This window comes from Hemicordylus capensis, chromosome 15 (genome assembly GCF_027244095.1).
Source record: "Hemicordylus capensis ecotype Gifberg chromosome 15, rHemCap1.1.pri, whole genome shotgun sequence".
Classification (NCBI taxonomy): Eukaryota; Metazoa; Chordata; class Lepidosauria; order Squamata; family Cordylidae; genus Hemicordylus; species Hemicordylus capensis.
The window spans coordinates 1,296,131-1,324,080 of NC_069671.1; the positions used below are offsets into that span (position 1 = coordinate 1,296,131).

The 27,950-nt window shown below is 50.0% G+C and overlaps 1 protein-coding gene across 3 annotated transcripts in view; it reads right to left on the bottom strand.

Annotated features, from left to right (window-relative positions):
- Positions 1 to 80: 80 nt before the first annotated feature.
- BICDL1 (BICD family like cargo adaptor 1) overlaps positions 81 to 27,950 on the bottom strand; it is a 69,806-nt gene continuing 41,936 nt past the window's right edge. For 2 of the 3 annotated variants that reach the window (XM_053279711.1, XM_053279712.1), the window contains exons 4-10: positions 27,790 to 27,936; positions 23,115 to 23,294; positions 21,858 to 22,076; positions 20,419 to 20,562; positions 18,372 to 18,502; positions 13,798 to 13,918; positions 81 to 5,061 (exon numbers count right to left, since the gene is read on the bottom strand). In XM_053279711.1, the coding sequence (XP_053135686.1) occupies positions 4,861 to 5,061; positions 13,798 to 13,918; positions 18,372 to 18,502; positions 20,419 to 20,562; positions 21,858 to 22,076; positions 23,115 to 23,294; positions 27,790 to 27,936 (1,143 nt within the window). In that variant the 3' untranslated portion in view covers positions 81 to 4,860. Of the gene's footprint in view, positions 5,062 to 11,015; positions 11,122 to 13,797; positions 13,919 to 18,371; positions 18,503 to 20,418; positions 20,563 to 21,857; positions 22,077 to 23,114; positions 23,295 to 27,789; positions 27,937 to 27,950 lie in introns of all 3 variants that reach the window. The other variant, XR_008312481.1, reaches the window with a different exon arrangement.

A 27,950-nucleotide genomic window follows, 5' to 3' on the forward strand; every position in this document is an offset into this window, starting at 1 on the left:
GTCCCAGTTGAACTTCCACGGAGCTGGCAAAGCAGTGAGGCCAACCATCCCGGGAGCGAGCAATTCACAAAGACGTTACCTGTAGAAATGGACCCATTTTATTCAGAGGAGATCTATTTACAAAAGAAGCCGTAGAGTGGGGTTTTCTACTAAAATATGCCTTTATAGAATCTTATAAAAAACATACACTTATTTACATGACTGCTACATACAAAAATTACTGCACTGTGTGGTATATACATACCTATAGAGATACATTCTGTCTGTTCAGCCCTGCTGTGTGCTTTCCCCCCCTTTTTTGCTGTCCCCCCCAAAGGGCCCTCTTGTCACAGCTCCGCAGCCCATCTTGCTTTGGGAATGGGAGTTGTAATCCAGTCACATCTAAGGATCTGAGAACCCCTGAGGGCGAGGGGTTGGAGATGCTGAACTGGTACAACAGGCCCTGACGCCCTCCCATCTTCTGAAGATGACGTTTGCCACCGGCAGCTTCCCACCCGATCTCGTTTCGGTCTATGAGCCGGATCACCCAGCAGCCTTCTTGAGTCCCCCACAGGTGCTGGACTACAACTCCCATCAGCCGCTGTCCTAATGGCCTTTGAAAAGTAGCTACTTGTAGCTCCCCCTGCTAAGAACTGAGACTATTAGTTGCTGATAGGGAGGGGTTGAGGGGAGACCCAGGGAAGCATGAACCGTTCTCCCTTCACTACTTAGCTCTGCTTCTGTTCTAACCCTAACCCGAAAAGGAGCTGTTCCTTCCAGATCCAACTCCTCGGGACAATTTGCCACTCAGCAGCGGCCAACAACAGCATTATAGCTTTCTTTCTCTGCCCACCTCAGAATGCCTAGCAGGTAGAACTTGAAAGTTTCAGGATTGAAATCTGGTTAGGTGTCATGGGCCACTTTTCAAATGGTCTGAAACATGGAACCAGATTTGGATAAAGAGAGGTGACATGACAATGTCTATTTAAGTGCAAATCATGAACTTTTTTTTTAGAAACACACAAATTTGACTGCCTCTTTGTGCAATCACTTAGCTCAGAGGTTTCCCACCTGTGGCGCGTTAGATGTTGTGGAACGACAACTATCATCAACAGCTACAATTTATTGTGGCTGAGGATGATGGAAGTTGTAGTTCAGCAAGATCTGGAGGACCACAAGTTAGGAACCCCTGCTGAAAAGTGGCCCATGATCTCACTGCAGTTGCTTCCCTTCTCAACAAATCCTTTAGGCAGGAGTTCTCAAACCTGGGTCCCCAGATGTTGGACTACAACTCCCAGCATCACTGGGGCTGGGGATCAGCGTTCCCTCTAACAGGGGTTCCCAGATGTTGTTGACTACAACTTCCATAATCCCCAAGCCAAAGCCATTGCAGCTGGGGATACTGGGAGGTGTAGTCAACATCTGGGAATCCCTGTTAGACAGAGTGATGCTGGAAGTTGTGGTCCGACAACATCTGGTGACCCAAACGGGAGAACTCCTGCCTAAAGGGTGAAAGGGCTGACCTAGAACACTTAGTCTCAGCTCTCACAGCCCAGCTCCTCCCGAATGTATAGTGGAGGCCAGAAACAGCACGCCTGGGTGTGGTTCTGTAGTGCCACTGCAGTTTGAGAGTGGGGCTTGCTAGATTCCTGCCCCAAAGGCTAGGTTGATGGAGCAAGGACATCACTAGGGCTTGGCCACAAGTGCAGGGGGCTTGTAATGCCCGGAGAAGGTGTCAAAGTGCAAGCCAGAGAGAACTCTGGATCACTCAGGGGGACCATTTCTCTCTTTTTTTATTGCTTCCGTTGCATTGCTTCCCACGGCAATGTGCAATGGCTAACCCTGCAGCAGGTGGGTAAAATGACAGGGTACATTTTCACCACTCCCTCTCATGGATGGTACTCAACATTTCACACATGTTTACTTAAAAGTAAACCTTGCACTGCTCAGGGGGGCTTCCCCCAAAGAAAGCACCCATCCAATTCCAGCTTGCATTACAGGGGAATGTTCCTTCCTGCTTTTATCTGTTCTCGGACGGTTATTGACCTGGGCACAACAGCTTGGCTCTAGCCTGGGAGTCCCCACCTCAGTGACCCCCCCTGTGGTTGGCCTCAAACTTCCACAGGAAGTCCCAATGTAGGCTGTATCCAAACCCTTTACACAACTTTGCTTTGCTCCTCACCCCGTTGAGTTAGGCGGCTGCTCAATGCAATAACAATTGTGGGGATTTATTTATTTTTTAAGTGTGTCGTACGCTCTCTTACTTTAAAGGGGTGGGAGGGAGGCACTGGTCTCAGGGCGAGCCCAACTCACCTGGCGAATTTAATGGGCCACTGGATCAACGTTCCTGGGGTGAATGTAAGGAGTAGCCACTGTGCAGCCTCAGTACTACTCGCACAGTGCCTTCTATCTCCAGCTTACCCCCTCAAACAGCAGGGGCTGTGATTTCATCTTCAGCCAGTGTGGGCTTCGGGCTCAGGATAAACCGTGGCCTCAGCGGGTCCCCTGCTTGGACCCCCGGATGCTGGTACTGGGCTACCACTACTGCGTCCCTTATGACTGGGGATGGTCAGAGCTGTAGACCAGCAACATCCGGGGACCCAAACCGAGGCATCCTACGCTAGCTCTTCCGATGGCCAGCCCACTCAGCCAAAAGCTTTGTCCTCTGCCAGAGAGCTTCGACAGCACTGCACGCCAAGAAGGCCGCTGTGTGGCCTCCCCTCTCCCCTTTCAGCATGCCCGCTGCCATAGCCAGTGCAGGGCCCTGGGGCACGAATGCACAATCCCTTCTAACGGCAACCTTTAGCAATGGAAGGGCCTGCTCTTGTGTTTACAGCTGCCATGCGGCTGTACAGTACAGGCCAGCAGCCTGCTCTTAGCGGCACCCTCCTGCCTGTAGGGAGGCTAAATGACCCAACGTCCACCCTTCCTGCAGTGGGGGTGGCGGAGAGAGAACTGTGGCTGGGGAATCATGGAGAGATGTGCACAGCTTTGCTTGCTTGGCCCAGAAAACCGAGCCCCACTTAAAAAGTGGCCAAGGCCTCGTGATTAGCCACAGGAGCAAGGTGCCTTCCACTAGTGGCCAGAAGCTCTTCCTTGGGTTGCAACTGTGGGGTGGGGTGTGTGTGGGGTGTGTGTGTGTGGGGGGTTTCCCCTTTCTGTCGCTCACTGTTTGCTAGATGTGGGTGGAAGGGCCGGGTGCCAGACTGGTTCTCCATCAGCTCTGACTTGGCGAAGGCTTGCAGCTGGCCAAGAGGAGGAAAAACCGGCTTGAAAATGGACCCCAGAGCAAGAGGCACCAGAGAGTGCTCTTGAGGCAGTGTGTAGCTGGGGCCAGGGGCTCCCAAACATGGCTACCAAGGGGTTCCAGGCTACAACTCCCATCATTCGCAGCCTCAACAGAAAGGCAAGAACAGCTGTGCCCAGTCTGGGAACCCCCCAGCCAAAGAGCCTGGCTCTTAAGAAAGGAGACCTTCCTTCCTTGCACATCCATGAGCAACAGCAAAGCACTGCCTTTCCCTCCCAGTGCAGTGTCACACCCACGCAGCTACAGGTGAGGCAGCCAGGGATGCTGGCTGCTTCTGTCTGGCCCCAGCTGGACACGATGCCCAAGGCTGAGCTACTGCCCAAGAGTCTGTCAAGCCCAGGAATGCACATTTGCACAAGTTGCATAAGTTGCACAACAATGGAAACCGGTCCATTCTTTTGTCGCACACATTTATGCAACTGTTGTGCTACAGCCAGGCAGTAGCCCTCCCCCGCTGAAAACGTCACGCTCCTCTAACTTGGCTTCCACGACCCCCCAGCCGACCCTCCTGCAAAGCCCAGGACAGCAGCCAGGAGCGGATCGGGAGGGAGGCCGAGGTGTGCTTTTGGGCAGGAGCAACCCAGCCCCACTCAGATTCCCAGAGACTCCCCCAAGCTTTGAGCTGCCCCCAGGACTCATTCCCGGCCTTGCGCTCACTTGCGCCTGCGGGAACTCACCCAGCAGTGTGAGAAGCGGTTACTATGGCCGCGGCTTCTGCCTGCAGGCGGTTCCCCAGGTCCAGCTGCTGCGGGTTGTGCAGAACCTCCTGAAGCTGCAGTCGAGCTGACCGGGATGTGCAGCACTAGCTGGGCTGTCCTCCAGGTGCATGCTTGGACCAACCACCCCACCCCTGGCCTGACGACTCTATTTCCCTCTTAATCATGCGCAAGTGACTCCAAGAGACACGTGTGGCCTCTTACGGCGCATCTGGAGGCAAAGGCGCATGTTAAACCACTGCCTCTGCTCCGTGCCGTGACAGGGCCAATTTAAAGTTCCTGTGTCTTTAAACAGGACGTTGGCCACAGATCTGCGAAATGGGGGGCACAGACAGATGGGACCCAGTGCCAACACAATCCCACTGGGTTAGGGATGTGGGGCCTCTTCCTGTGGGCACCTTCCACCCACACCCTCCACCTCATGAGCTCTTCCATCATCACACACACACACACCCCGCCGCCCTTGCCTACCCCTGGGGCTCCTCCTTTAAATTTCCCTCTTTGGCAGAGGAGATGGACCTTAAGATATCTGGGTTACTCACAGCAGTAACAGAGCAGACCCAACCAGAGACCCTGAAGGTTTTTGCATTTTCTTTTTGCGTTGCTTAAGGTATAGGAAGAGTCCTTTCCACTGGTACCGTGCTGGAGACCAGCCATTTGACTATCAACGCATGTAAACATTGAGTTCAGACCACACGGGTTGCAAGCCGTGCAGGGTTCACAACGGTTATCTCCTTTGCCCTTGGTGGATTTCTTCGGTGATCGGAACTGGGGGCCTTCCTCTACAAGCCGGCTCTCTTCACCTCCCTGCCCAATAAAATAAAGAGGCGTAACGGGAGCAGGGCTGCTCGGTCCAAATTAATTTTTCTTGAAGAAGGAAAAGAGGCGACTCCCTTCTGGCCCGACGGGATCCGGCCCCTGTTGCTCTGGCCTCAGCAAGGGGGAGGGTCTGGGGCGCCGCTTGGCTCCGTGGCCGCTGGAGAAGGAGTACGTGGGCTGGCTCCATTCCTTGGGGTGTTTGTCCATTAGCTGCTGGTCAATGACCCTCTGCATGTCATCCTAGAAGAAGAAGGAGGGCTGTTAATAGGAGGGACCAAAAGGAGGAGTTTGGGGTGGGAGGAGAGCTGGCCTTGTGGGTGATGACGAGCATGCGTTGTCCACCTTGGCTTGCAGTGGGATGGGAGACCCCCCCCCCTCCACGTGAGCACTGTTCGATATTCCCCTTAGGGCAGGGACAGGCAACCTTGGCTGTGCAGGGCGTTTGGGGCATATTCATCTACAGACAGGAGGGAGAGAGTCCATTATCTGCACTTCCCAAACACTGACTTCCTATATAGAGGCAGGACGAGTTGCTAAGCGGGTGGGTGTACATACGTACGTCCATGTGTACACATCCCAGAAGCATCTGCCGGGCCACTCCAGCAAGCAGGGTTAGACAGACTGTTGCTCAGCCCCAGCAGAACTCTTTTGTTTCTGCAAGTTGTAAGTTGTTTCTGAAAGCTGTAAGTGCTTTGGGAACGTTTGTGGGGAAGCAGTATATAAATATTTGTTGCATTCATCGTAAGTGCAACATCATCACTAGCACTGTTTCTCGTCTCTTGGGGTTTAAACATTGCCAAAAATCACAACAAACATTTGCCCCCCAAGATGGTACCAATGGCCAAGATTTGTGGGCCAGGCTCATGGACAAAGAGAGGGGAAACCCAGCCAAGCAGCAGAAAGGGGAATCTAAGTTGGGGGCTGATATAGTAAGGAGGCCCATTGCAGAGATCTGTAGGGTGGGGTGGGGGGACAAAGAACATTAAGTGGTCACCAAACTATTAGTGGTGGGGAGAAGGAAGGAAGCTAATACAATATTTCAAAACAGACAAAGCCCAGTGTTCTGAGGGGAAGCGTCCAATAGTTAGTCCACATCAACTTCATAAAATTAGGGATGGCGGTCAAGAGGAAGAAAGATACAACAGTCCTGCTTTTCAAAAATAAATATATACATTCTAAGAGTGGAACCGATGTGGCAGAAAAGAATTAAACCAAAACAGAGAGCATGAAGTCAGAAGATGGTCACAAGAGACAAAGTTGGCAACAGGGGTGGAAGTCAGGGGCAGGGGGGGAGATGCCCAAGACCCCCAAATGTGATATAAACACATGTGAATAATCCACGTTTAAATGATCTTAACAAGCATCAACATGCAGAAGAAGAAAAAAACAGGAAGTATGTCAAAGAAACTGAAAAACAGCATCATCATTAACTATGAAATAAAAATTACAAATCAGATATGTCAAGCCTTTCACCCTTATGCTTACAATGCAGAAATAAATGTGCATGGATTTTCAAAAGATTACACTGAAGCTTACAGACAGATGGAAATGTTGGTGGATGCAAGACAAGAGCTGAGGCAGCAGAGTGCTGGAGCGACTTCCTGGATGGCGATCACTGCTTCTCTGGCTCAACTCTTGCCTCGGCCCTGAGCTCACCAAATGTCCTTAGGCTGGCCCCTCTCTTTCGGTCTCCACCCACCCACCTCATCTGCAATATGGAGATGATACTTTAAAAGTGGGTGGAAGAATTACACCAACATAGCGCTTTGCCCTCTCAAAAGGCGCTATACCAAAACGCCAAGTGGGATTATTGCTACTGTATTTGGAACTATTTGAGCTATTTGGAAGGGCGGTATAAAAACTGAATAAATGAATAGATAATAATAAATTTCCCCTGAATAGAGGAGGACTCCAAATTTAAGATGATCCCATCAAAAAGAAAAAGCGATTCAATACAGTAATACCTGCATTTCCTTAATACAGCTTCCTTTTAGCAAAATACAGGTGTTACTATATGTAACCTCTACTTAGCTGAAAGGAAGAGGATTCTGCATTTAAGACAACCCCTTGATTTCTAACATCAAAGAACATGGGGACAGGGACTAGTCTTGGATTCGGGTAAATAGAGTACTAGCCATTAATTAGGGTTAGGGGTCAGGATTTGGCATCACGCCTGACCTTGCAAAGCCTTTCGCCTTCCATGTGGCAATCTTCACCCCCTTATCATGGTTCCCTCTGGCCTCTTCTAACCATTGGTTAACTCAGACCTTACCCAACTTTTGATCCATGTACCCAGTGGCTTCTTCCGAGGCCCTCATACTATGGATGTCACTGAGCTGAAATCCAAAACAATTCAGGAACAAAATCTGACCCTACTGCAGACTTTGGGATCACTGAAGGAAACGTTTAGCTCCCACAGTGGAGTCCCGAGGATACCCCTTTGCTTTCTGTACCCACGTGAACGGCTGCCGGGAAATCCACTCGCCTCCTAAGATATTAAAATATCAAATAAGGTTGGTTTAAACTTATCGTTAAGGCAGGCATTTGCTGGACTACAATTGCCATCATCCACAGCCACAATGGCCAAAAGCCATTGTGGCTAAGAATGATGGGAGCTGTAGTCAAACACCACCTGAGGACCGAAGGGACTTGTGAATTTTCATTCTACTGCAGTGTTAAGAAAGCCACCAACTTGCACATCACTTGAACAGTCAAGGTTTGGGGGCAGTCTCATGTGCTTTGGGGGCTTTATAAATTAGACTCTGTGCATCCACACTTTCAGCTCTATACTGGGCAAGGGAGGGATGCAGCCAGGCAGAAATTCAACCAGGAGAGCTTCCCCAATCACTTGGTAGAGATGCACCTGGTGAATTCCTCCCTGATGCATCTCTACAAGGCACAGCACATCTCCAAAATGTCACCTACTGAGCTTCCCCTACAAAATGGTGCCATCTGCCTCTAGATGCAGAGTTCAGAGCTGCACATCATACATGCACACCCTGGTATGTGCAACCTACAGGCCCATCATTCTGCTGGACATTTTGGTAGCATTCTAATAGGCTCTGAGGTTTCCCGGTGCCTTAGATATCAAATGGGAGAGAGCTGGTGAAAGAGTTTTCGTGCAACTACCTAAGCTTCTTGCGTCCTTGGACATTCTGTAACATGACAAGTGCATTGCAAGACAAGCAGACTCGGGAGTAAAAAATGTTCAGTCTTAACTAGAAATTGGTGAAGCGAAGGGGAACAAACAAGAATTTCAGCAGCCCACACACAGATTATCACAGCAAGTGCCTGGTTGCTAGGAACGAGCATCAAATGCACATGGACAGAGATGAGGCAGGTGTGTGTGCGCACACACAGAGACACCCTACTTCTAACATGGCGCTGGAACCATCTCCCAACAGACACTGTCAGTGACTCAGTCTTGGGGGCCCAACTCCCAGGCACAACAGGCTGCTAAACCCACCCACCCCCAATTGGGATGCTGCCGAGCTTCCCCAAACATGTCAGGAAGGAAGGTTCTCTTTCAGAGTGCTGAGAATTGGGGTAGCTGAAGCGAGCAATGCAAGAGGCCAAGTTCAGGCTCGTGGTGAGAGAGAGAGAAACTTCCCCTGGGACCTAGTGACAGAAGGCGCCGTTTGTGGGAAGGGGAGCACAGAGATGAGAGCTAACTGGTCTCTTTTGCTTCAGACTACATAGGAACATAGGAAGCTGCCACATACGGAGTCAGACCATTGGTCTATCTAGCTCAGTATTGTCTTCACAGACTGGCAGCAGCTTCTCCAAGGTGGCAGGCAGGAGTCTCTCTCAGCCCTATCCTGGAGATGCTGCCAGGGAGGGAACTTGGAACCTAGATGCTCTTCCCAGAGCGGCTTCATCCCCTGAGGGAGGCAACCAGGGTGAACCCTGCTTAGCTAAGGGGACAAGTCCTGCTTGCTACCATAAGGCCAGCTCTCCTCTCCTCCCCTCGCCTCTGGGGAGTACACAGGCCAGAGGGGAGGGCAGGCCCCCTCTCCTGCAACTGGCAAGGAGAGGCGTCTTGCCTCTGAGCCTGGAGGTACCCCGGCTTGAGGCACAGTCTGATAGCATTGTGGGTTGCGGCCGCTGGTGCCTCCGCAAAGAGGGGGCTCCTACTGCCTTACATCTCAGGCCGGGCAGTGGCTTGGACCTCCCTGGCCTTGCCTTTCCTGCAGGGATGTGCAGAGTCATCCCCACAGCTCTTGCTTGCCTGTATACACACACACACACAAAACCAACAATGGCTCATAGCCTAGTGCTGAGGCTTGGCTAAAAGCAGAGAGCAGAAGGCAACCTCCTGTATTCCTCAACGGGCCCTGGCCAAGGAGGCCAGTTACACAGTGGGTGGGCCTTGGCAGCTGGCTGAGTGTCGTTCACACGCCTTGAAAACGCCCCACTAAAATCTGGTGGTCCGCCCCCTGCCTAATTCATGCTTTAGCTTTTATGCATATTGGAGCTAGGCGTGTGCGCACACACACACACAGGCTCAAGCCCCCCACAGCATACAGAGAACTTGCACATTGATGGACACGTGAACCAGCCCACTCACAAATAGTTCCCAGAGGAGCTTTCAAAGCACAGCCGACAGGCCTGCTTTTGCAGTAGGAGAAAAGCACCTAGATGGAGACCCTTTCCACAAAGTGTTCCTGGAATGGCTCCTGTGCACAGCAGCACCACACCCCCAGGGCTGAGGAGGTGATGGAGCCACCTATGCTCAAGAAGCAAGAAGATGCTCTTCGCTTACCCAGTCACAGAATCACTGGGTGGGAGGTCAGGAGGCCATACTGGGCCCCTCCCTGCCAGAGGGCAAGGCCGTCCACACCCCAGCACTCCCACTGACCAAACCTACGCAGCCCAATCGACCGGGAGGCAGCTGGCACACCCGCACATGCAGGGCGAACGGCTCCAGAAAGCAAGCCAAGCCACCTTCTGCAGGCCAGAACTCAGGGGAAACAGAGGCACCATTTAGGGAGGGTGGGGGGGCTATCTGTTTTCCAGACATGATGTAGTCGTTCTTCAAAAGCACCTCCGCTCCACCTGCCTAACTCAGTGGCTGACATCCACAGCAAGGAAGCACCGGTGAAATAAAAGGAGAAGACCAGCATCACTTCTAGAGTAACTCCATCAGTGCATCGATGGGGGCGGGGGGGCAATTTCTGATCACCTCCCACCTGAAAATATGTCCCCGAGGGCTGCACAGTTGGAAGAGCCATTGGTGCACTCCTCTCACTGCCTGGGCGCGTCCTCGCTCTGGGTGTTGGCCAGTGGGTCCACATCTGGAGTGACTACTGCTCCCAACCAGGGGTTCTCAAACATGGACCCCCAGATGTTGCTGGATTACAGCTCCCATCGTCCCCAGTCACAATGGCTACAGATCTATCGTGGCATAAGATATCATCATGGATTAAAATCCTCTTGGGCAAATGCACGAAGCGTGATCCTCAGCCAGAGGTGCACATCTGCACCCACAAAGGAAAACACTCCGTGCATCTGAGGAAGTGGGCTCCACAAAGCTCTTGCCACCATGGGCCAACCTTATGGTGTCACAACACTCTTGATCAGCAGCAGTCTGGGGCCCGAGGCAGAGATCTTTCCTGGCCCTGCTACCTGCAAGCTCAGAGGCAGCCCTTTGGTGAGGCGAGGTGGTCACCTCAGGTGGTAGATTTTGGGGGGCTCTGGCAGGGTGGAAAAATGCCCCTCCCACATCTCCACAGGACCAGCTCTTCAGGACTGATCTGACCCTTGCAGGATTTGCAAGGAGTCCTTCTCTTCACACGCCTCTCCTCGGGCTTCTTGCCCCCTCTCCAAAAGGAGGTGGGGGCTGGCAACCTCCCCTCCCGTCAAAGCTTGCAAGGCACAGTAAGCTGGCCCCACACCAGAGCCATGGGGCAGAGCAGTGTCTCTGTCCCTGGAGACGATCTTAACAGAGGTGAAACGGCTACGTGCACACCTGGGAGAGGAAGATGTGCCCGGGAGGGGTGCACAGGTGCGGCCAATTCAGAAAGGCACCTTTTCAGCAGTTCCATGGCTGTGGAAGATGGTTAGAGAGATGGACACCAGGAGCCCCAAAGAGACGGATGTGTGGGATTCCTTCCCCCCAGAGGATGAAGTGACACTCAATGGGGAGAGATGACGGGAACAGATGAGGCGGGCAAGGCATGAGGGTGGGAGCTCACCTTAAAGGCAGGAGGGGTGTACGACTAAAGCTGTTACGGGAACTGAGCAAGGCCACTAGATCAGAAACCAAAGGAGCCATATAGTAAAAAGCCCTGAGGAAGCAAACTGTAAGCACAGGAGAGAGAGAGAGAGAGGAGAAGACGGAGAAGTTGAGAACAGGAGAAAAGGGAAACCAGGGAGAGGTGTCTGCGGATTAATCTGGGGAGCAGGGGGGTGGGTGGGGTGGGGGAAACCAGACCCAGTTCACACACATACGTGTTTACACTCGGCGACTGCAGTGCCAGGCGTGTTTGCAAACAGGCCAGCACAGATCTAACGCCACCAATCGGATTTTCAGATCACCTCAAACGCGTGGCTTTTCCCCGTGGAGTCCATTCACACATTCAGCTGCCGGCCTTCGAGGGCAGAGAAATCAAGTGGCCTGCTTGTGTGTGAGAACCGGCTACCTGAGCAAAAGGGCAGCTTCCAAAGTGGTGGCACTCTGATATTTAGCAGGGGGAGAGCAACTGGCCCTCTCCAACCCCAGCACAGCATCCCTCCAGGGGCTGTTGCTGAAATCAACCTAGTTTTTCCTTTTAGACTGTGTGCATTTCAGGGACAGGGAGCCATCTTATTTATTTATCTTGCTGTCTCAAGCCACTTTCTTGAAAAGCGGTCCATAAATATTTGTATAGGAGGAGTAGAACCAGGCCCAGTATGATATAGTGCTTGGAGTGTCGGGCTTCCACCAGGGAGTCCTGGGTTCAAATCCCTACTTTTGAAGCAGCTTGCAGAGCGAGCCTGGGCTGTCACACCATCTCTCAACATAGACTACCTCACAGGGTTGTTGTGAGGATAAGATTGTTGGGGGGGGCAGGGAGTGTGAGGAAAATGCATGCTGATCTGAGCTCCTTGAAGGAGGATGCGATTAAAAGTGCCATACATTTTGGGAAAGTGCCATGCAGTCCGTCAGCAACGGCCAGGATTTTACAGGTTATGTACCCAGCAATGTCAGAACTGGTAGAAGTATAGTGCAGCAGTTCAAAGACCGAAAGTTCAAAGGATCACCTAATATTCTCTCTACCAGTAACTCAGGGGGTCTCAAACATGCGTCTCCAGCCTTGGCCACTGTGGCTTAGGAATGATTGGACTTGTCGTCCCAGCACATTGGGAGACCCACATCGGAGAACCCCTGGGTCCACTCACTAGGTTGCCTTGGGCAAGGCACCCGTGCACCTCAGCTGCAAAAGAAGGAGAACCGTTCTTGCTTACCTTACAGGGGCATTGTAAGAATTAACATCAAGATAATATATATGAAATACTTTGCACCCGCAAAAAATGCTATGTTGTTGCAAATATTATTTATGTATTCCACAGCTTTGCCTCTTGGGGGCGGGCGGACAGACATACCTTCTTCCCATCACAATTTCCCCCAGCTAGGAACTTCAGGAGCTGGGGGTTTATGCACCACTTTTAAAGCTGGTTTGGGTGCAAGTTTCAGAACCAGTGGCCCACAAACCACATGCAACTGAGTCAGCTAATAACAGAAGCTGGATTTGGAAAAGCAAAAGGAGAAGATCATATTCTCTCCACTTCAAACTCAAAACCATTTTTAAAACAGTTTAATGGTTAGAAGTTCTGAGAATTGGAGATTTGAAAACGAGCTTTAAAATGGCTAGCAAGGTTCTCCCTGCTATCTCCGGTCCAATTCACGCCCACATGATCATTCAAATTCATTTCTAGAGCTTTTCATTCACATGAAAAATTGATCATTTCCTGTGCTGAATGCCCCATTACTCATATTCAAAAATACAAAAGTTGCAGTGTTCCTTATTATTACAGATCTCCACTGTAGATCTGTAAGATCTAAGTTACATTTTGTCTGCCATCGTCTTCTGCTACTTAGCAGATGTCTGTGCTGTGTCAGTTTTATTATTGTTTTGTTTTGACAATTTTAATATAAGCTGCCTCCAGGTCACAGGAAATAGGCAGAATTACAATAATTAAGAATAGCAGAAATTAAGAAGAAATGGCATTGCCATTTGCCCTTAAATGTCACGATGATGTCAGGGCCAAATATTTCACCTTTGCTGATCTGATTTAATCTTATAACAAACAAATTAATAGCAAATAGAAGTCCTTTCATTTTACTTAGTAATGTAAAGTGTGTCACTGAGTCGGTGTGGACTCCTGGCACCGTCTCGACACCGAGTGGATGTCAGTGGTTGTCTTTGGAAGAATACAGGAGGGGTTGACCATGGCCTCCTCCTGCACAGGATGAGATGATGCCTTTCTGCATCTTCCTATATTGCTGCTGCCCGACATAGGCGTTTCCCATACTTTCCCATGGGAAATATACCAGCGGGGATTCAAACCGGCAAACCTGTGGCTTGCTAGTCAAGTCATTTCCCCACGGCGCCATCAGGTGGCTTGTCATTTTATTTAACTTGGCTTTAAAGGCATGGGTTCTCCAACTTGGGACACCGGATGTTGGATAGCCACTCTCATCTTTGACATCCGCAATGGCCAAAGTCTATTAAATAAATAGCCAAAGGCCCTTGTGGATAGGGACGTTGGGGTTTGTAGTCCAACAACATCTGGGGACTCAAGTTGGAGAACTCCTGGCTTTAAGGAATACTCTGGCTAACAGGTGCTCCAGGTAGATTTTCCCCCAAGGAAGGATTTGCTCTCCTGGGCGCTAAACCAAGGCAGGCAAAGGGGCATTTCAAGTTCACAAGAGCATGGAAAAGAAGAGCAAAAGGGACTGCACGCGCCCGCAACAAGCCTTTGGCTCTCTCTTACCTGCCAGGCCTCAAGCTGCTGCGAAAGATTAAGCTTCTGCTGAATAGCATCCAAGAGCTGACTATTCAAAGACATCATATCAATCTTGCACTTTGCTAGTTCCATTTCGACGGCATTCTTCCTGGAAAGCAAAGCAAAGATGGTCTGCTTGTATCATTTCACCTCCTGGGCAACGGCTGCATGGATTGTTGTTCTTTTTTTGGATAAATAATCAATCCAAGCATCAAAGAGAGTGATAACTAAATAGAAGAGGATCTCCACAAAGTTTAATGACAAGCTATCACACCGAAGTTTTAAAAATACAATGCATAATTATACTATGGAGGCAATCCTTTCTTCCCCACAACTGCTTATTTATTTAGCACACTTTTATACCGCCCCAAACGCAAGTTCTCTGGGTGGTTTACAACATGCTTAATCCTCGCATGAACAGAAAGGTTTTTAGAAAGGGCTGATTATGGCTCCACATGGTGGCTCTTTTCAGGGGCCGGCGGGGCTAGGTTCAGGGTGGCTGCCCCATCTTGCCTGCCACATCACAGGGGGACCTGCCAGATGAGAGGCAGCCAGTTGACCAAGCTCCTTACCCGCCAGTGAGAGTCCCAGAGTCCTTTGCCACGGCACAGGGAACTCTCTGCCTGGGTGCCTGCTCGGCTCCGTTGCCCCTGGAGCTGCTCACAACCCACATGAGTCCAACCTCCTCAAGCTAAACCGCTTGACCCTCAGCCTTTCACAGACCAGGCTAAGCTGCCTGGCCCTCCTCTCCTTAAGAGTGATGGCCAAGCCTGGTGAGAGTCTGCTGGAAGCGTCGAGCATTAAGGTCTTAGGATGGCTGGAGTTGCTTCCGGGGGTGGGGGTAAGCCATGTCCACCTCTTTGCAGCAAACCATACCAAGAGTCCTGCGGCACTTTCAGGATTAGCATCGATGGTAGGAGAAGCTGTCCTGGGCTAGAGCTGCAGATATCCTCAACTGGCAGATAAAATGCACACAGCGACAGCGAGCGCAAAATGACAAACGCTGGAACCAAACGGCCATGAAATGCAAGCGTTACCGGACACGGTGCCAAACATACCATGTGAATAACTGTATCTGTGTACTGGCAGCAGTTATTTAGAGATTATGGGATGTCCTAAATCCAGGGTTCTCAACCAGATGTTGCTGGATTACATCCTGAACCTCCAATTCAGGGATGGGGCTGAATTGGCTCAGCGGAAGAGCATCTGCATTGTATGCAAAAGGCCTCAGGCTCAAGCCCCAGCAGCATCTCCAGGTAGGGCTGGGAAAGACTCCTGCCTGGAAGCAAAGCGAGTTGCTGCTGCCAGTCAGTGTGGACGATACTGAGCTAGGCGGACCAAGGGTCTGACTCGGCCGATGGCGGCAGCCTCCTATGTCCCTACGAGGTCTTTTCTAGTAGTTCCTGAAATAGCTTCAATCCTTGTACAGGTCAGATCCGCTACTCAAGGTAACGGAAGATGCCTGGGACCTCCCTGCATGCAAATTGTGTTCTCTCTACCATTGAACTGGGGTTCCTTTCCACAAAGCTCATTGCAGGGTTCCTCCCAGACTGGAAGAAATATTCCCCGCTCCGTTTCTGTTTGGTGGAGGATGGCCACCCACTCACTGCAGTGTTATCCATAAGTGAAAAGCTTCACGCACACCCGCAATATGGTTGAACAGCAACCCTTCCTCCATTCCGGAGAAAGCAAAGCTTTGCATCAGGGACATCGTGGGGATGGGAACTGAATCTGCCTGTCTGCCTTTGCTGCAAGTCAAAACTGGGCCTTAGTTAGCAGCAGTTTAATTCTGACCCATAGAATTCGACGAGCAAGAACCGATCCAGCCAATTGACATGCATAGCCCTACTCAGGGTCTGTTTCATGGTGGGGCCCTCGGATGCGACAAACTGTAGGAACTTGGTTCATATGTGCATTCGTATATAGAGGCACTAATCATGAATGGAGTTTCCAGGAAAGATCCTGTATCAGATGCTAAGGAAAGACCGCCATATCAAGGGCCTCCAAATATTTCTGTACCAAGAAAAATTCCCTGCCACCAAATGAATATTAAACATTGGGATGCTTGCATCCCCAGAAAGGTATCTGGTTTCCATAGATACGAGGAGAACCAGTAACCCACACACATTCTACAATGTCAGAAGCAGCCTTTTGCATGGAAACACAGCTGCTAGCCGGTTCCCCCCTGCAGCCAGGAGATGGCACTACCGCAACAGCGGTTTGCAGGAGCTCTGCTCGGCATTCTTCCCCTGTGCACGGAAAGGGCCCCTTGAGAGATGATGGCCAAGTCCTTGAAAACAACAAGGCGGGAGTGGTTGCATCGCTTCCTCCATAAAAATTCCGCCCTGTCCCTGTGCACAGCAAGAGGAAGAAACGGCTCAGAACCAGTGTCCCTTCTAATAGGGATTCCCAGAGGTGGCTGACGACAAACCCCAGCATCCCCAGCTGCAATGGCTTTTGCTTGGGGATTATGGGAGTTGTAGTCAACCACATCTGGGGATCCCTGTTAGAGGGAACACTGCTCAGATGTCCTAAGATGTCAGAGTTGGAGGAGACCTCTGAGGTCTTCTATAGTCCAGCCCCTGGCTCAGGGCAGGGATTGGCTACAGCGTCCCTGAGAGATGGTGGTCCAGCCTCTCCTTGAAAGCCTCTAGAGAAGCAGGGGCCACCACTTCATGAGGCAGACAGTTCTTCTGTCCAACAGTGCTCATAGTTAGGAACTTCCTCCAAATGCCCGGCCCAGGGTTTCTTAACCTTGGGCCCCCCAGATGTTGTGGGACTACAACTCCCATCATCCCCAGACACGGCCTTTGCGGCTGAGGATGATGGGAGTTGTAGTCCAACAACATCTGGGGTTAAGAAACCCTGGCCTAGCCGAAATCTGCTTCCTTGTCCTTTCAACCCCTTGGTTCGAGTCCCGCCCTCGGGAGCCACAGAGATCAAGCCCACCCCTCCTCGGCACGGCGGCCCTTCAGATATTCCAAGGCGGCTGCCATATCCCCCTGCGTCGTCTCTTCTCCAGGCCAAACAAACCCAGCCCCTACAACCACCCTTCATAGGACTTGGTTTCCAGACCCCCTCACCCTCTTGGGGGGCCCTCCTCTGAACCCTGAAGCTGGCAATGAGGACGGGGCACAGCGGAGAGTCCAGGATCACGTGGAGCAGGGCCTTCCTAAACAGGAGAGGTCAGTTCTCCCTTCCCGCTCCCTGTGCCTGGAACTGCCTCCCAGAAGGCCCCCAAAGGGCCGTCTCTCCAACTTCTACTGCGCCCTGTAACCCACTACTTTATTTATTTATTTATTACATTTATATCCCGCTCTTCCTCCGAGGAGCTCAGGGAGGTGTCCAGACTTATTTTTATCCTCACAACAACCCTGTGAGGTAGGTTAGGCTGAGAGATACATGACTGGCTCAGAGTCACCCATGCACAGACCTCTTGCCTGTGGGCTCCCCAGAGGCATCTGGTGGGGGCCACTGTGTGAAACAGGATGCTGGACTAGATGGGCCTTCTTGCGCCTGACCCAGCAGGGCTGCTCTTACGGAGTTTCTACCTTAGCGCTCATCTCTTATCTGCATCAACGGATTCAACAGGTGCACCTTAAGTAGTCGCTACCTATATATATCTTTGTTGTGAATTTCTGACGACAACAATGATTAGGAAGTATCTCCCCAGGGTCAGCCCTAGGATAAATAGGGCAAGAAGGGTGGCCATAGACCAGTGGAAGAGCATCTGCTCAGTTCCTGGCAGCATCTCCAGAATAGGGCTAGGAGAGACTCCTGCCTGCTTGGAGAAGCCACTGCCAGTCTGGGTAGACAATCCTGAGCTAGGTGGACCAAGGGTCTGACTCAGTATATGGCAGCTTCGAATGTTCCTAGGAGTGCCTCTGGCCCCTAAATCCCATGATAGTTTATCACCGTTGCCAAGTTATCCGGCTTCTGCAAGCTCAGCTTGGGGCCGCCTCCAAGTAGGTGCCCTGGGCATCCAAGACTGCTTCTGCCCACGCCCCTCAGGCGTTTCCCAGGTCCCTGCCCATGCTGAAGTTTCAAGTGAAAGGTGAAAATCTCCAGCCCCTTTACTTACATAAGCACAAAGAAAAGCATGCAGGCAGAAAAGTAAAAGGTACAGTGTGCTGTCCAGTCGATTTTGACTCCTGGTGTGCACAGAGCCCTGTGGTTTTGCTTTGGTAGAATACAGGAGGGGCTGACCATGGCCTCCTCCTGTGCAGTATGACATGATGCCTTTCCTCATCTTCCTATATCGCTCCTAGTTTGCAGTGCTCCGCTCTCTGAGTGCGAAGACATGGAGATGATTTGCCAAGCACTCAGGTACTGACATTTTAACTCTGTCAACACCAAAAGCGTATTTGTTCTGAGCAACGTCCCAGACCACATGCACTGGTTCACAAGAACACCTCCTCTCTCGGCTTGGCTTTCCCCACCTTACCGTTTCTGGCGGCAGGCATAGAGTCGAAAGGGGCTTCTGCTACCCTTCCACACACGCCTATTGCAATGCAGCCTTTCCCCCCCACTTCCCTCCCGGCCTTGAAGGCAACACGGCTTACTTGGAGATTGCTTCATCCCGATCCCTGATGGCCTTCAAGAGCTGTTCACTCGTTTCTTTATCGTCAACAGTTCCTCTGAGTCGGTCCCTTTCCTCTTTCAGGGAAGTCATTTCTACACTCAGCAATGTCACCTGGCAAGAACCAAAAAGAAGATAAAAATTAGTGGAGAGTCAGTTCGATGAGTACTAGTTTAGAACCAGTAAGGAGGTACATGCAGACCACTCAGAAGGTACTACAAAAGAAAAAATCCTGGCAAGAAGCAGCAGTCTCTGCCAGGCGCTTTCCAGCCTAGCTGCTCAACAGCAGCAAACTGCTTCCGTTCAGGCAAGTTGCATTAACAGCAGGGGGAGCAGTCTCGCAGCAACTAACAACCTGAAAAAACAGCAACTGTCTTACGCCGGATATACAAGGTCCTAGGCTCTATATTGCAGCGATTAAATTTGCAGCAAGGCATCAGAAATGTGAACGGCATCCTGCTGTCTGCATAGGGACTGCAGTGTCACAACACAAGAAGTGTGGAAGCACACTTCCAAGATACGTCCTGATCACGTTGCAGGGTGTAATCTGGAAAGCGGAGCACCACCACAAGTTAAGAATCATCCCCCTCTACATACATACATACATACACACACACACGCACACACACGCACAGTATTTTTAACATGTGAGTTCAACTGAACTCACAAGAATGTAAGAATATAAACAAAGGTATATTTTTGCAAATATGCATCAGCAGAAACATTTCAACACACAACATATCCCACCAGTGGTCCCTCTAATATTTTTCATCTCTGTGCAGAATGAGTTTTGTTCTGGGCAGCAGAACCAGCAGCCAACCCTCATGGTAGGAAGAAGAAACTTCAAATCATGAATTCGTAAAGCATTATACACCAGGAGGCAATGAAAAGCCAGGCCTTAAATTTACCATTTTCAAATTCACAGTTACATAGGAACATAGGAAGCTGCCATATACTGAGTCAGACCATTGGTCTAGTTAGCTCAGTGTTATCTTCACAGACTGGCAGCGGCTTCTCCAAGGTTGCAGGCAGGAATCTCTTTCAGCCCTCTCTTGGAGAAGCCAAGGAGGGAATTTGAAACCAGAGCAGCTCCAGCCCCTGACGGGGGAATCTCTTCCAATGCTCACACTTCTAGTCTCCCATTCATATGCAACCAGGGTAGATCCTGCTTAGCTAAGGGGACATGTCATGCTTGCTACCACAAGACCAGCTCTTCTCTGTTTAGAATATTTATATTTCATAGAATTTTAGATTTGGAAGGTACCTTGGAGGGCATCCAGTCCAACCCCCAGCTCAGTGCAGAAATCTGCTGATACATCCCTGACAGGTGGGCCATTCAGCCTCTCCCATCAACTGAAAGAACCGCAAGGTAGTTTTTGGACACTTCAGATCACCCGGATGAAGTTCATGCTGACAACAGCTAGCTTGAGGCCATGTCAGAATGACAGGATGTGGGGACCAACATTCAACCTTTTCAGATTACACATCGTCACTCACATGTTTCTGGAGAACCCTTAAGTGATCATGCGGCTCTGAGAATTGCATCACCTTGCTTGCTTTTTGCAACCTGTTTTTAATTCTTTAGGACTTCTATCCTCCCATACCTTGAAGGCTCACGTCTCATAATTAAAATAGACCACATACATGGATTCAGGAAGAGAGAAGATCTCCGGGGGTGGGTAGAGGGGAACAGGTAGAAGAACAGTTTAAAAATAAAACTGAATTCAACAAAAGAGCCTTCCCACACACCGAGAACAATCAGTTCATCTGAACACTGGTGGCAGAAGAGAGAACTCTGAGCAAATTCAGGAGTAGATATGTAGGTGGGACCTCTGCCTGTCTGCCTGCCTGCTTCTCTCTCCCAGGTTTCTTACAGGAAAACGATCATATTTCTTAGCCAATGTAGTCCTGCATGGGGCCATGTTCTAGTGCATCAAGGAGGAAGCAGGCATCCAAACGGTGTCTTTGTGCACGGACCCGACGGAGTTCTGTCTTTCCGATTTGACCAAACAAATGCCGAACTTGCTCACCTGGCTGTGGAGTTGCTGTAGCTCCTCCAGGCTTTGCCTCAGTTTCCCCCTTTCCCCTTCCATCAGCTCCCTCAGGGCTCTTGAATCCTCACTCGTCTGCTTGATCTGTTCTTCTAAGGCATCGTCGTCACTTCTCCGAGAGCTCTGGAAGGAGGACAGAAACATCTTGTTCAGCCTCCGCTTGGGGTGCATGGGACAAAATGTGGGGGCCTTATTTTTGTATCCCCCCTCCCTTTTAACGGTAGCATAGGTTACTTTATTTAGCATATCCATGTATTGCCTTTTAACAAGTAGTTCACAAAGCAGAGAAATGAACCAGTAGTTCTAAGCAGGATGAATCGAGTCGACTTCGCACCCCTTTTATCATCACGCTAGGAACCCTTCCAACATGCAGTTTGGTTTGTATCCCAGCTGTCAGAACATGTGTCTTTCTGGATCGGAAAAAAAGAATACCTGTCAGAGTCCCCTAGGGCCACGTAACATGTGATGTGAATTGGGTATGTATCCAACTATCAGCATGATTCACAAAGGGGTGTTGCCTGTATTTGAGCAGTTGCCATCTTGAAACAAAATGGTGGATCACACAAAAAATAAACAAACCCCTCATTAGGATCTTTAGGAGTCCCTCCCGTGTGCTGCAGAGTTGCTTATCGGATTGCAAAATGCAAAAGTTATCAGAGGGGGACACACATAAGCCTTTGGAAAGTAGGTTGCAAATGGGTCCCGGTCCCCAAAGGGCTCATTGTCTAAAAAGACACCATTTATTGGGTACCATCACCATACACATCACAGAGTAACATGGCAGGGCGGAAAGAGGGAGAAGCCTTCCTGAAGAAGCTGGCAGTCTAAAATTCAACAATGAGAGAGTCAAGGAAGGGAAGGGAAGGGAAGGGAAGGGAAGGGAAGGGAAGGGAAGAAACAAGCAAAGTCAACAAGGGAGTTAATGTTTACTTGGGCTCAATTTCAAAATGGAAAGAGGATTAAGGGGTTAAGCGAAAGTCTTCATGGAAAAGGTGGGCCTTGAAAGGGTGGGGGAGAGGTGGTGGTGATACTATGCAGGTTTTGTAGGAAAGAGTTAGGTTTTTAAGGACAGCAAGAGATTCTGGGCAGCTGATTTCTCAGCCAGAAGTCCATGAAGAGAGGTAGGGATGCTACACCAAATCTAAACCAAGTGTTCTCCAACTTGGGCCCCTAGATGTCCTGGGACTACAACTCCCATCATCCGCAGCCACAATGGCCAAAGGCCCTAAGCCAAAGTTGCAGTCCAACCATGTCTGGAAACCCAAATTTGAGAATCCCTGGTACAAGCAGGCATAACTGGACTCTGCTAGTATGCAGTATTGACGGAAAGCCAGGCATCATCACACACTGCCACAATGACCAACGTGACTCAAGTCTGATGGGGAAGTCAAGATCTGGTAACACGACACGGAACTTACCGAGGAGTCGGTGCTGTCGATAGCACTTTGAATCAGCCTCTTCAGCTCACTGAGAGCAGTTCGCAGGCTACCGGCGGGCACATCTTTGGCCGACGAGGTTTCTGAAGACTCGTCCATGGAAGAGTCGGTGGAGACTGCAGAATCTGCGCTGTCGTTCCCTCTGAGGTGAGTGCACAAGTACCTGACCTGGCAATAGGCCTCCCAGAGCTGGAGTCTCAGCTGCAAAGAGAGGGATCCAGGCTGTTCTCTGGACACATCCAAAGCACACTGATTGCAAACAGAGGCACCCAAAGGGGCTGCTGGGCCCAGACCCAGTCGACTTGTCTTAACCCTGTCTGCAGGTGTCGAAGATTAAATGTAAATTTGGAATCTCGGCTTGATAAATACTGCCAAATCCTACATACCATTGCATGCCTCTGTCAATTCTACATTCCATTACATGTCAGCTGTCAGAAATGTTAAATACTAAGCTACATCAATTATGAATATTAAATATTGTTGCCTAACCAAACACAGGACATAACCGACATCCAGAGCCGCGTATTGCATGCAGGAGGAGGTTACATCCACACAAAGCTCTTGTGCTAGCTAATTCCGTTACACTATGTCTGGAGGTTGCCTTTCAGGCTAGTGTCGCACAACAAAAGCCTGCTTGCAGCTGTGGCACACCTCATTTGTGTTAGTGGGAACCGTTGCAAAGAGTGCTACAGCACAGCTGTGCTCTTGTACAAATCCCTGGGAAATTATCTTGTGATAGCACACTCCATCCACTTTAAGTGGCACAGCGGGGAAAGGCTTGACTAGCAAGCAGAAGGTTGCCAGTTCAAATCTCTGCTGGTACATCGATATCGGGCAGCCGTGATATAGGAAGATGCTGAAAGGCATCATCTCATACTGCGTGGGAGATGGCAATGGTCAACCCCTCCTGTATTCTACCAAAGAGAATCACAGGGCTTTTCTGTGGTCGCCACAAGTCGACACCGACTTGAGGGCACACTTTACTTACTTTAGCACATTCCACATGCATACACTTTGCTCTGGATACCAGTAAATGAAATCAGATATCATCACATGTCAAATACAGATATCAAGTATTTGGCAAATTCTGGAGCACTCTGAGAATATCCAACAGGCACATTTGCAGAGGAGAATTTGGGAGTATAGATCCATTTCCTACCTATCACACCCACACACCCACACACACTCCGGTCTGTCTTGCACCTGCCTGCATCTCCCCACCGCCAAGAGTTCCGATACCTGTTCTCTCTCTTGCTCCAGCTCCTCGGCCTCCATGCTCTGCTCTATCTCCGACAACAGGGACGTGCTTGCTGAGTTGAAATTCTGGAGGCTTCTTTCCTCGCTGAGCTCTTCCACTTTTAGCTGCAGCTGCCGGTAAGAGAGTCTCACCTCCTGAAGTTCCAGCTGGCTCTGATGCAACTGCCACAGGAAATCAGACAAGCCAAAGAGGAGAGAGAGCAAGTTAGCAAAAGTCACAGGGCTGCAGGCCGGCCTTATGACCCACGAGACACAGGTGAGAGGTTGTGGCTACCCAGCGTTGAGGGAAAGGCCTGTGTCCAGGAGCACCTGCTCTCTGCCTTGGTCACTACTTTGCTTTTGGAAGGGTTGGGACCATATCTTCCAGCGTTTCACCGATCAGAGAAGCTTAGAGTTGGAAGGGACTTTGGAGATCTCCTTTGCTCAGTGGAAGATACGATATACGAATACGATGAATATTTATATACCGCTTTCCCAAAGCAGTTTACATAGATATAAATAAAATGGCCCCCTGTCCCCAAAGGGCTCACAATCTCAAAAAGAAACGTAAGAGAGACACCAGCGACTGCCATGGGAGGGATGCTGTGCTGGGAACGGAAAGGGCCAGTTGCTCTCCCCCTGCTCAATACAAGAGAGCCATCACTTTTAAAAAGACGCCTCTGCTCAGTTTGCAGGGGACACACCTGACAAATAGCCACGCAGCCTCTATTTGAAACTCTCCAGCAAAGGCAGACTCTGCTGCTCAACCGTTCTTGCAGTTAGGAAGTTCCTCCTAGCCTTCCTTGTAATTTCCACTCACTGTTTCGAGTCCTGCCCGCGGGAGCAGAGAACAAGTCCGCTCCCATTCTATGTGGCAGCTCTTCAGTTATTTGAAGACCGGAGAGATATCCTGCACGCAATGGCGGCTGTCATATCTTCCCTTATTCTTCTCTGCTCCAGGCTAAACGTATCAAGTTCTCTCAACCCTTCCTCACTGGATTGGATTTCCAGACCCCCTCACCATCTTTGCTGCCTGCCTCTGAACCCAATTCAGTTCATTAACGCCCTGCTTAAAATGCAATGTAAGTTCCAAGTAAGTTCCGACTAGTGTGGAATAGAGTAAAAGGATTACTTCCCCTGACCTGGACACTAGGCCTCTGTTAATGCAGCCTAGATCTGCACGAGCCATTCTCGGCGGCTGCATCCAGCTCGTTGTTCATATTCAACTTGAGGTCCACTAAGATGTCCAGATCCTTTTCACGTCTACTGCTACCAAGCTAAGTCCCCGGCAAACAACACTTGTGCACTTGATTCCCCCTACCCACAACCTAAATGCGAGCGTGGCTTTAAAGTTGGAGGAAGAAACATCCATAACCTGTGCTATGCTGATGTCACCACTCTGATAGCTGAGAACGAAGATGATCTGCAAGCTCTAGTAATGAAAGTCAAGGAGCACAGTGAGAAAATGGGACTACGACCAAATGTAAAGAAAACTAAACTGATGACAACAGGTACAGCAACCAGCCTCAGAATTGACAATGAAGACGTTGAAGCGTTGTATCGCCTCTGCCTTTTAGGATCGACCATCAACAGTAAAGGATCTAGCAGCCAAGAAATTGACTAGCACTTGGTAGGGCTGCAATGAAGGGCTTGGAAAGGATATTGAGATGCTGTGACGTGTCTATATCTACAAAGGTTAGAATCTTTTGGACAATGGTTTTCCCCTTGACATTCTATGGATGCAAAAGCTAGACTTTGAAGAAGCAAGATATAAAAAGCATTGACGCTTTTGAACTTTGGTGCTGGAGAAGACTTTTGAGGAGACCATGGACAGCCAGGAAAACAAACAATGGATCGTAGAACAAATCAATCCAGAATTTTCACTCAAGGCACAAATGACCAGGCTCAAACTATCCTACTTGGGACACATGATGCGAAGATCCAGCTCCCTTGAGAAGTCCATAATGCTGCGGAAAGTTGAAGGCAAGAGAAGAAGAGGATGGCCAGCAGCAACGTAGATGGACTCAATTATGACAGCAGTGAATGCACCACTGAGAGACCTTCAAGGCCAAGTTGAAGACACATCACCCTGGAGAGAATCTATCTATGTGGTCGACACCAACTTGACGGCACTTAATCAAACTTAAATGCAAGATTTTGTCAGTTTACATTCATCGTTTTGAGCCCATCCAGGTCAGATTGAATCTTGACTCTGTTTTATAGCGTTAGCTGCACCCCAGCTTCAGGTCCTCTGCAGCTCTGATACAAGGATCCCCTCCATTCCCTGCTCCAAGCCACTTATGAAAATGTAGCACAGCACAGGGCCAGGAACAGAGGCTTACAGCACTCCACTCCATACCTCCCTCCAGCCTGACACGGAGCCATTAATGAGCCCGTTGGATTTGGTTGTTCAACCAGCTGTGAATCCCCCTAACAGCAGCATCGTCTAGCCCAGGGATTCTCAACGCTGGGTCTCTAGATGTTATTGGACTTCAACTTCCATAATTCCCAACCAAAGGCCAATGGGGCTGGGGATTATGGGAGTTGAAGTCCGATAACATCTGGGGACCCAACACTGAGAATCCCTGGTCTAGCCCACATTTTACCATCTCATCATTGGACGTCACGGGGGACTTTGTCAAATGCTTTCCTGGAAGCAAGATAAGTCTATAACAATCCCATGATGGGTAGGCCAAACCACATGCTTACCCCAGCATTTTATCCAGAGGGGACACAAAGTTGTCCTGCCTAGTTGCTGGCTCCCACACAATCACTCTCCCCTGCTCCTACTTTGAGCTTTCTGTTCACACAATCACCTGAATGCCCCTCCTACTCCATTTAGGCTTCTGAGCCCATAGTCTGCTCTGACTGGCAGCGGCTCTCCGCGGTTTCAGACAGGGGTCTTTCCCAGCCCTACCCGGAGACGCTGCCAAACATGGCTTGATGAAAAATGAAAAATTGAGGTTCAAAGTGTTTAAGGAGGGATTAGCTCAAAACCAGGGCTGGGGATAGGCCTTGCTTCTGAGGGAGTGGAAGTGCAGGAAAGAAGCAGAACGTCCTCCCTCTGAGAATCCAGCTCTCTGAGGAGCTCAGTTTTTGGTTTTCAAATTAGCAAATCTTTATGATTGCAAGTATTATGCTTGAAAGGGATGAAATCTCAGGAGCCAGAGAGGACTAGGAATAAGGGTGGCAGAACTATGCAAATGAGAAAAAGTATGCAATTTGCATAATTCAAAAAGAGCTTAGTCTTGGCACAGAATTTGGATTGCTTGAGCGATGCAGAAGCTTTTTGCAATTGCTGGCTGACTAAATTACTCAATAGAAGTCCCACTGAAATTAATAGGTCAAGTTAGTCATGATTAATTTCAAAGAGATTTCCGCTGAGTAATTTAGTCAGAGTATCAGCTGGTGGCAGATGGAAACCACTGGCTTCTGCCCACAGCTTAGACACCAGCATAAGAGAGACTGTGGAGTGGGTGGGTGGCTTTTTAAAAGTTCTTCGGAAGTCATGGCTGAAGGCGGCCTACTGACTGCAGAGCCCTTGAGTTTTTCACACCCGGCTTTTAGCTCGCGTCTCCTCCGGAATGGAGGGGCTGCGTTCACATATTGGCAGATTTACCCCAAAGTCCCTGTGAGCTCTCGGGGAGCACCTCACACACAATTCGGGTTTTTCATGGTGTGTTAGAGTCTCGCCCGATTTATATCTGGGGTTAAAAAAAAATCCACTTTTTGCACCAGGTTTTTTGGGCAACTTTGAACTCGCAGTAAACTCATGGTAAAGCCTGTTGTCTGAAAATGCCTCCTTGAGAGTCTTATTCTGGAAAATGCAACCCAAATTGTGAATAAAGATGCATTCCCTGGAATCTCAGCTTTATTATTATTTTTTTAACAAGTTCCTATGGCTGTGGAAATGTGCAGGAAAAATGCAGACAGTGCAGAAGAGAGCAGTATATAGCTGTGCGAAAGAGAGCAGTATATGCATGCAGCTAAGCTCTCTCTCTCTCTCTCTCTCTCATGACTTCCAGCCAAGAATAACTGCCAATATCTGAAAACCGAACTGGCCCATCACAGTTTCCTTTTATGCACAGGCCGGCCCCACAGCTGATGAGGCAAGATTCAGTGGGTGGGTGGGCCACCCTTAGGGCCCTGCTCATGATGTGCAGTGCTCTTGCCACCTCTCCTATTGTAAGGACCCTGATCCTGGCCACATCCTTAGGATGCCCTCAGCCACATGTCAGAGGGGAGGCCGTTGGGAAGCTGTCATTCGGGGAAACCCATCTCCACCTCATGGAGGAACTCCAACTGGTCCTTGAGCACACGCCACTGAAGGAGGGCCATTTCACACACCATGTGGCAGGAAATCCGGACTTACCACTGCACTCACACTCAGCAGCAAGTATGGCTCAGCCCAGCTCCACAGCCAGTGTGCCTGTATGATGCTGAGGTCTGCACACACATTTCTCATCTTCACAGGCACATTTTTAGGTTTGTGCCTAAAAGCCCATCATGGGTGAAGAGAGCTCGGGAAGGGGCAGTGCAACTCCACAGAACCACCCCATCAGGGAGATGCCGGACGCTCCCTGTGGCCTCTCCTTTCCGGAATGGCGATCTGTCCCAGCCCCTTCCTTGCTTTCCCTGCAAGCGCCTGGCTCCACTCCCCAGCTCCTGCTCTCCTCACCTGCATGTCTTTCTCGTGGCTTTGCCGCTCCAGAATTAGCACTCGGTCTTGAAGCTCCTCCACGGTTCCCTGAAGGAGATTATTTTCCTCCATCATGGCACTGAGGCGGCGCTCCAGCTCCTGCTTCCTATCTGTAAGCATCTTAATCTGAAAAGCGGGGA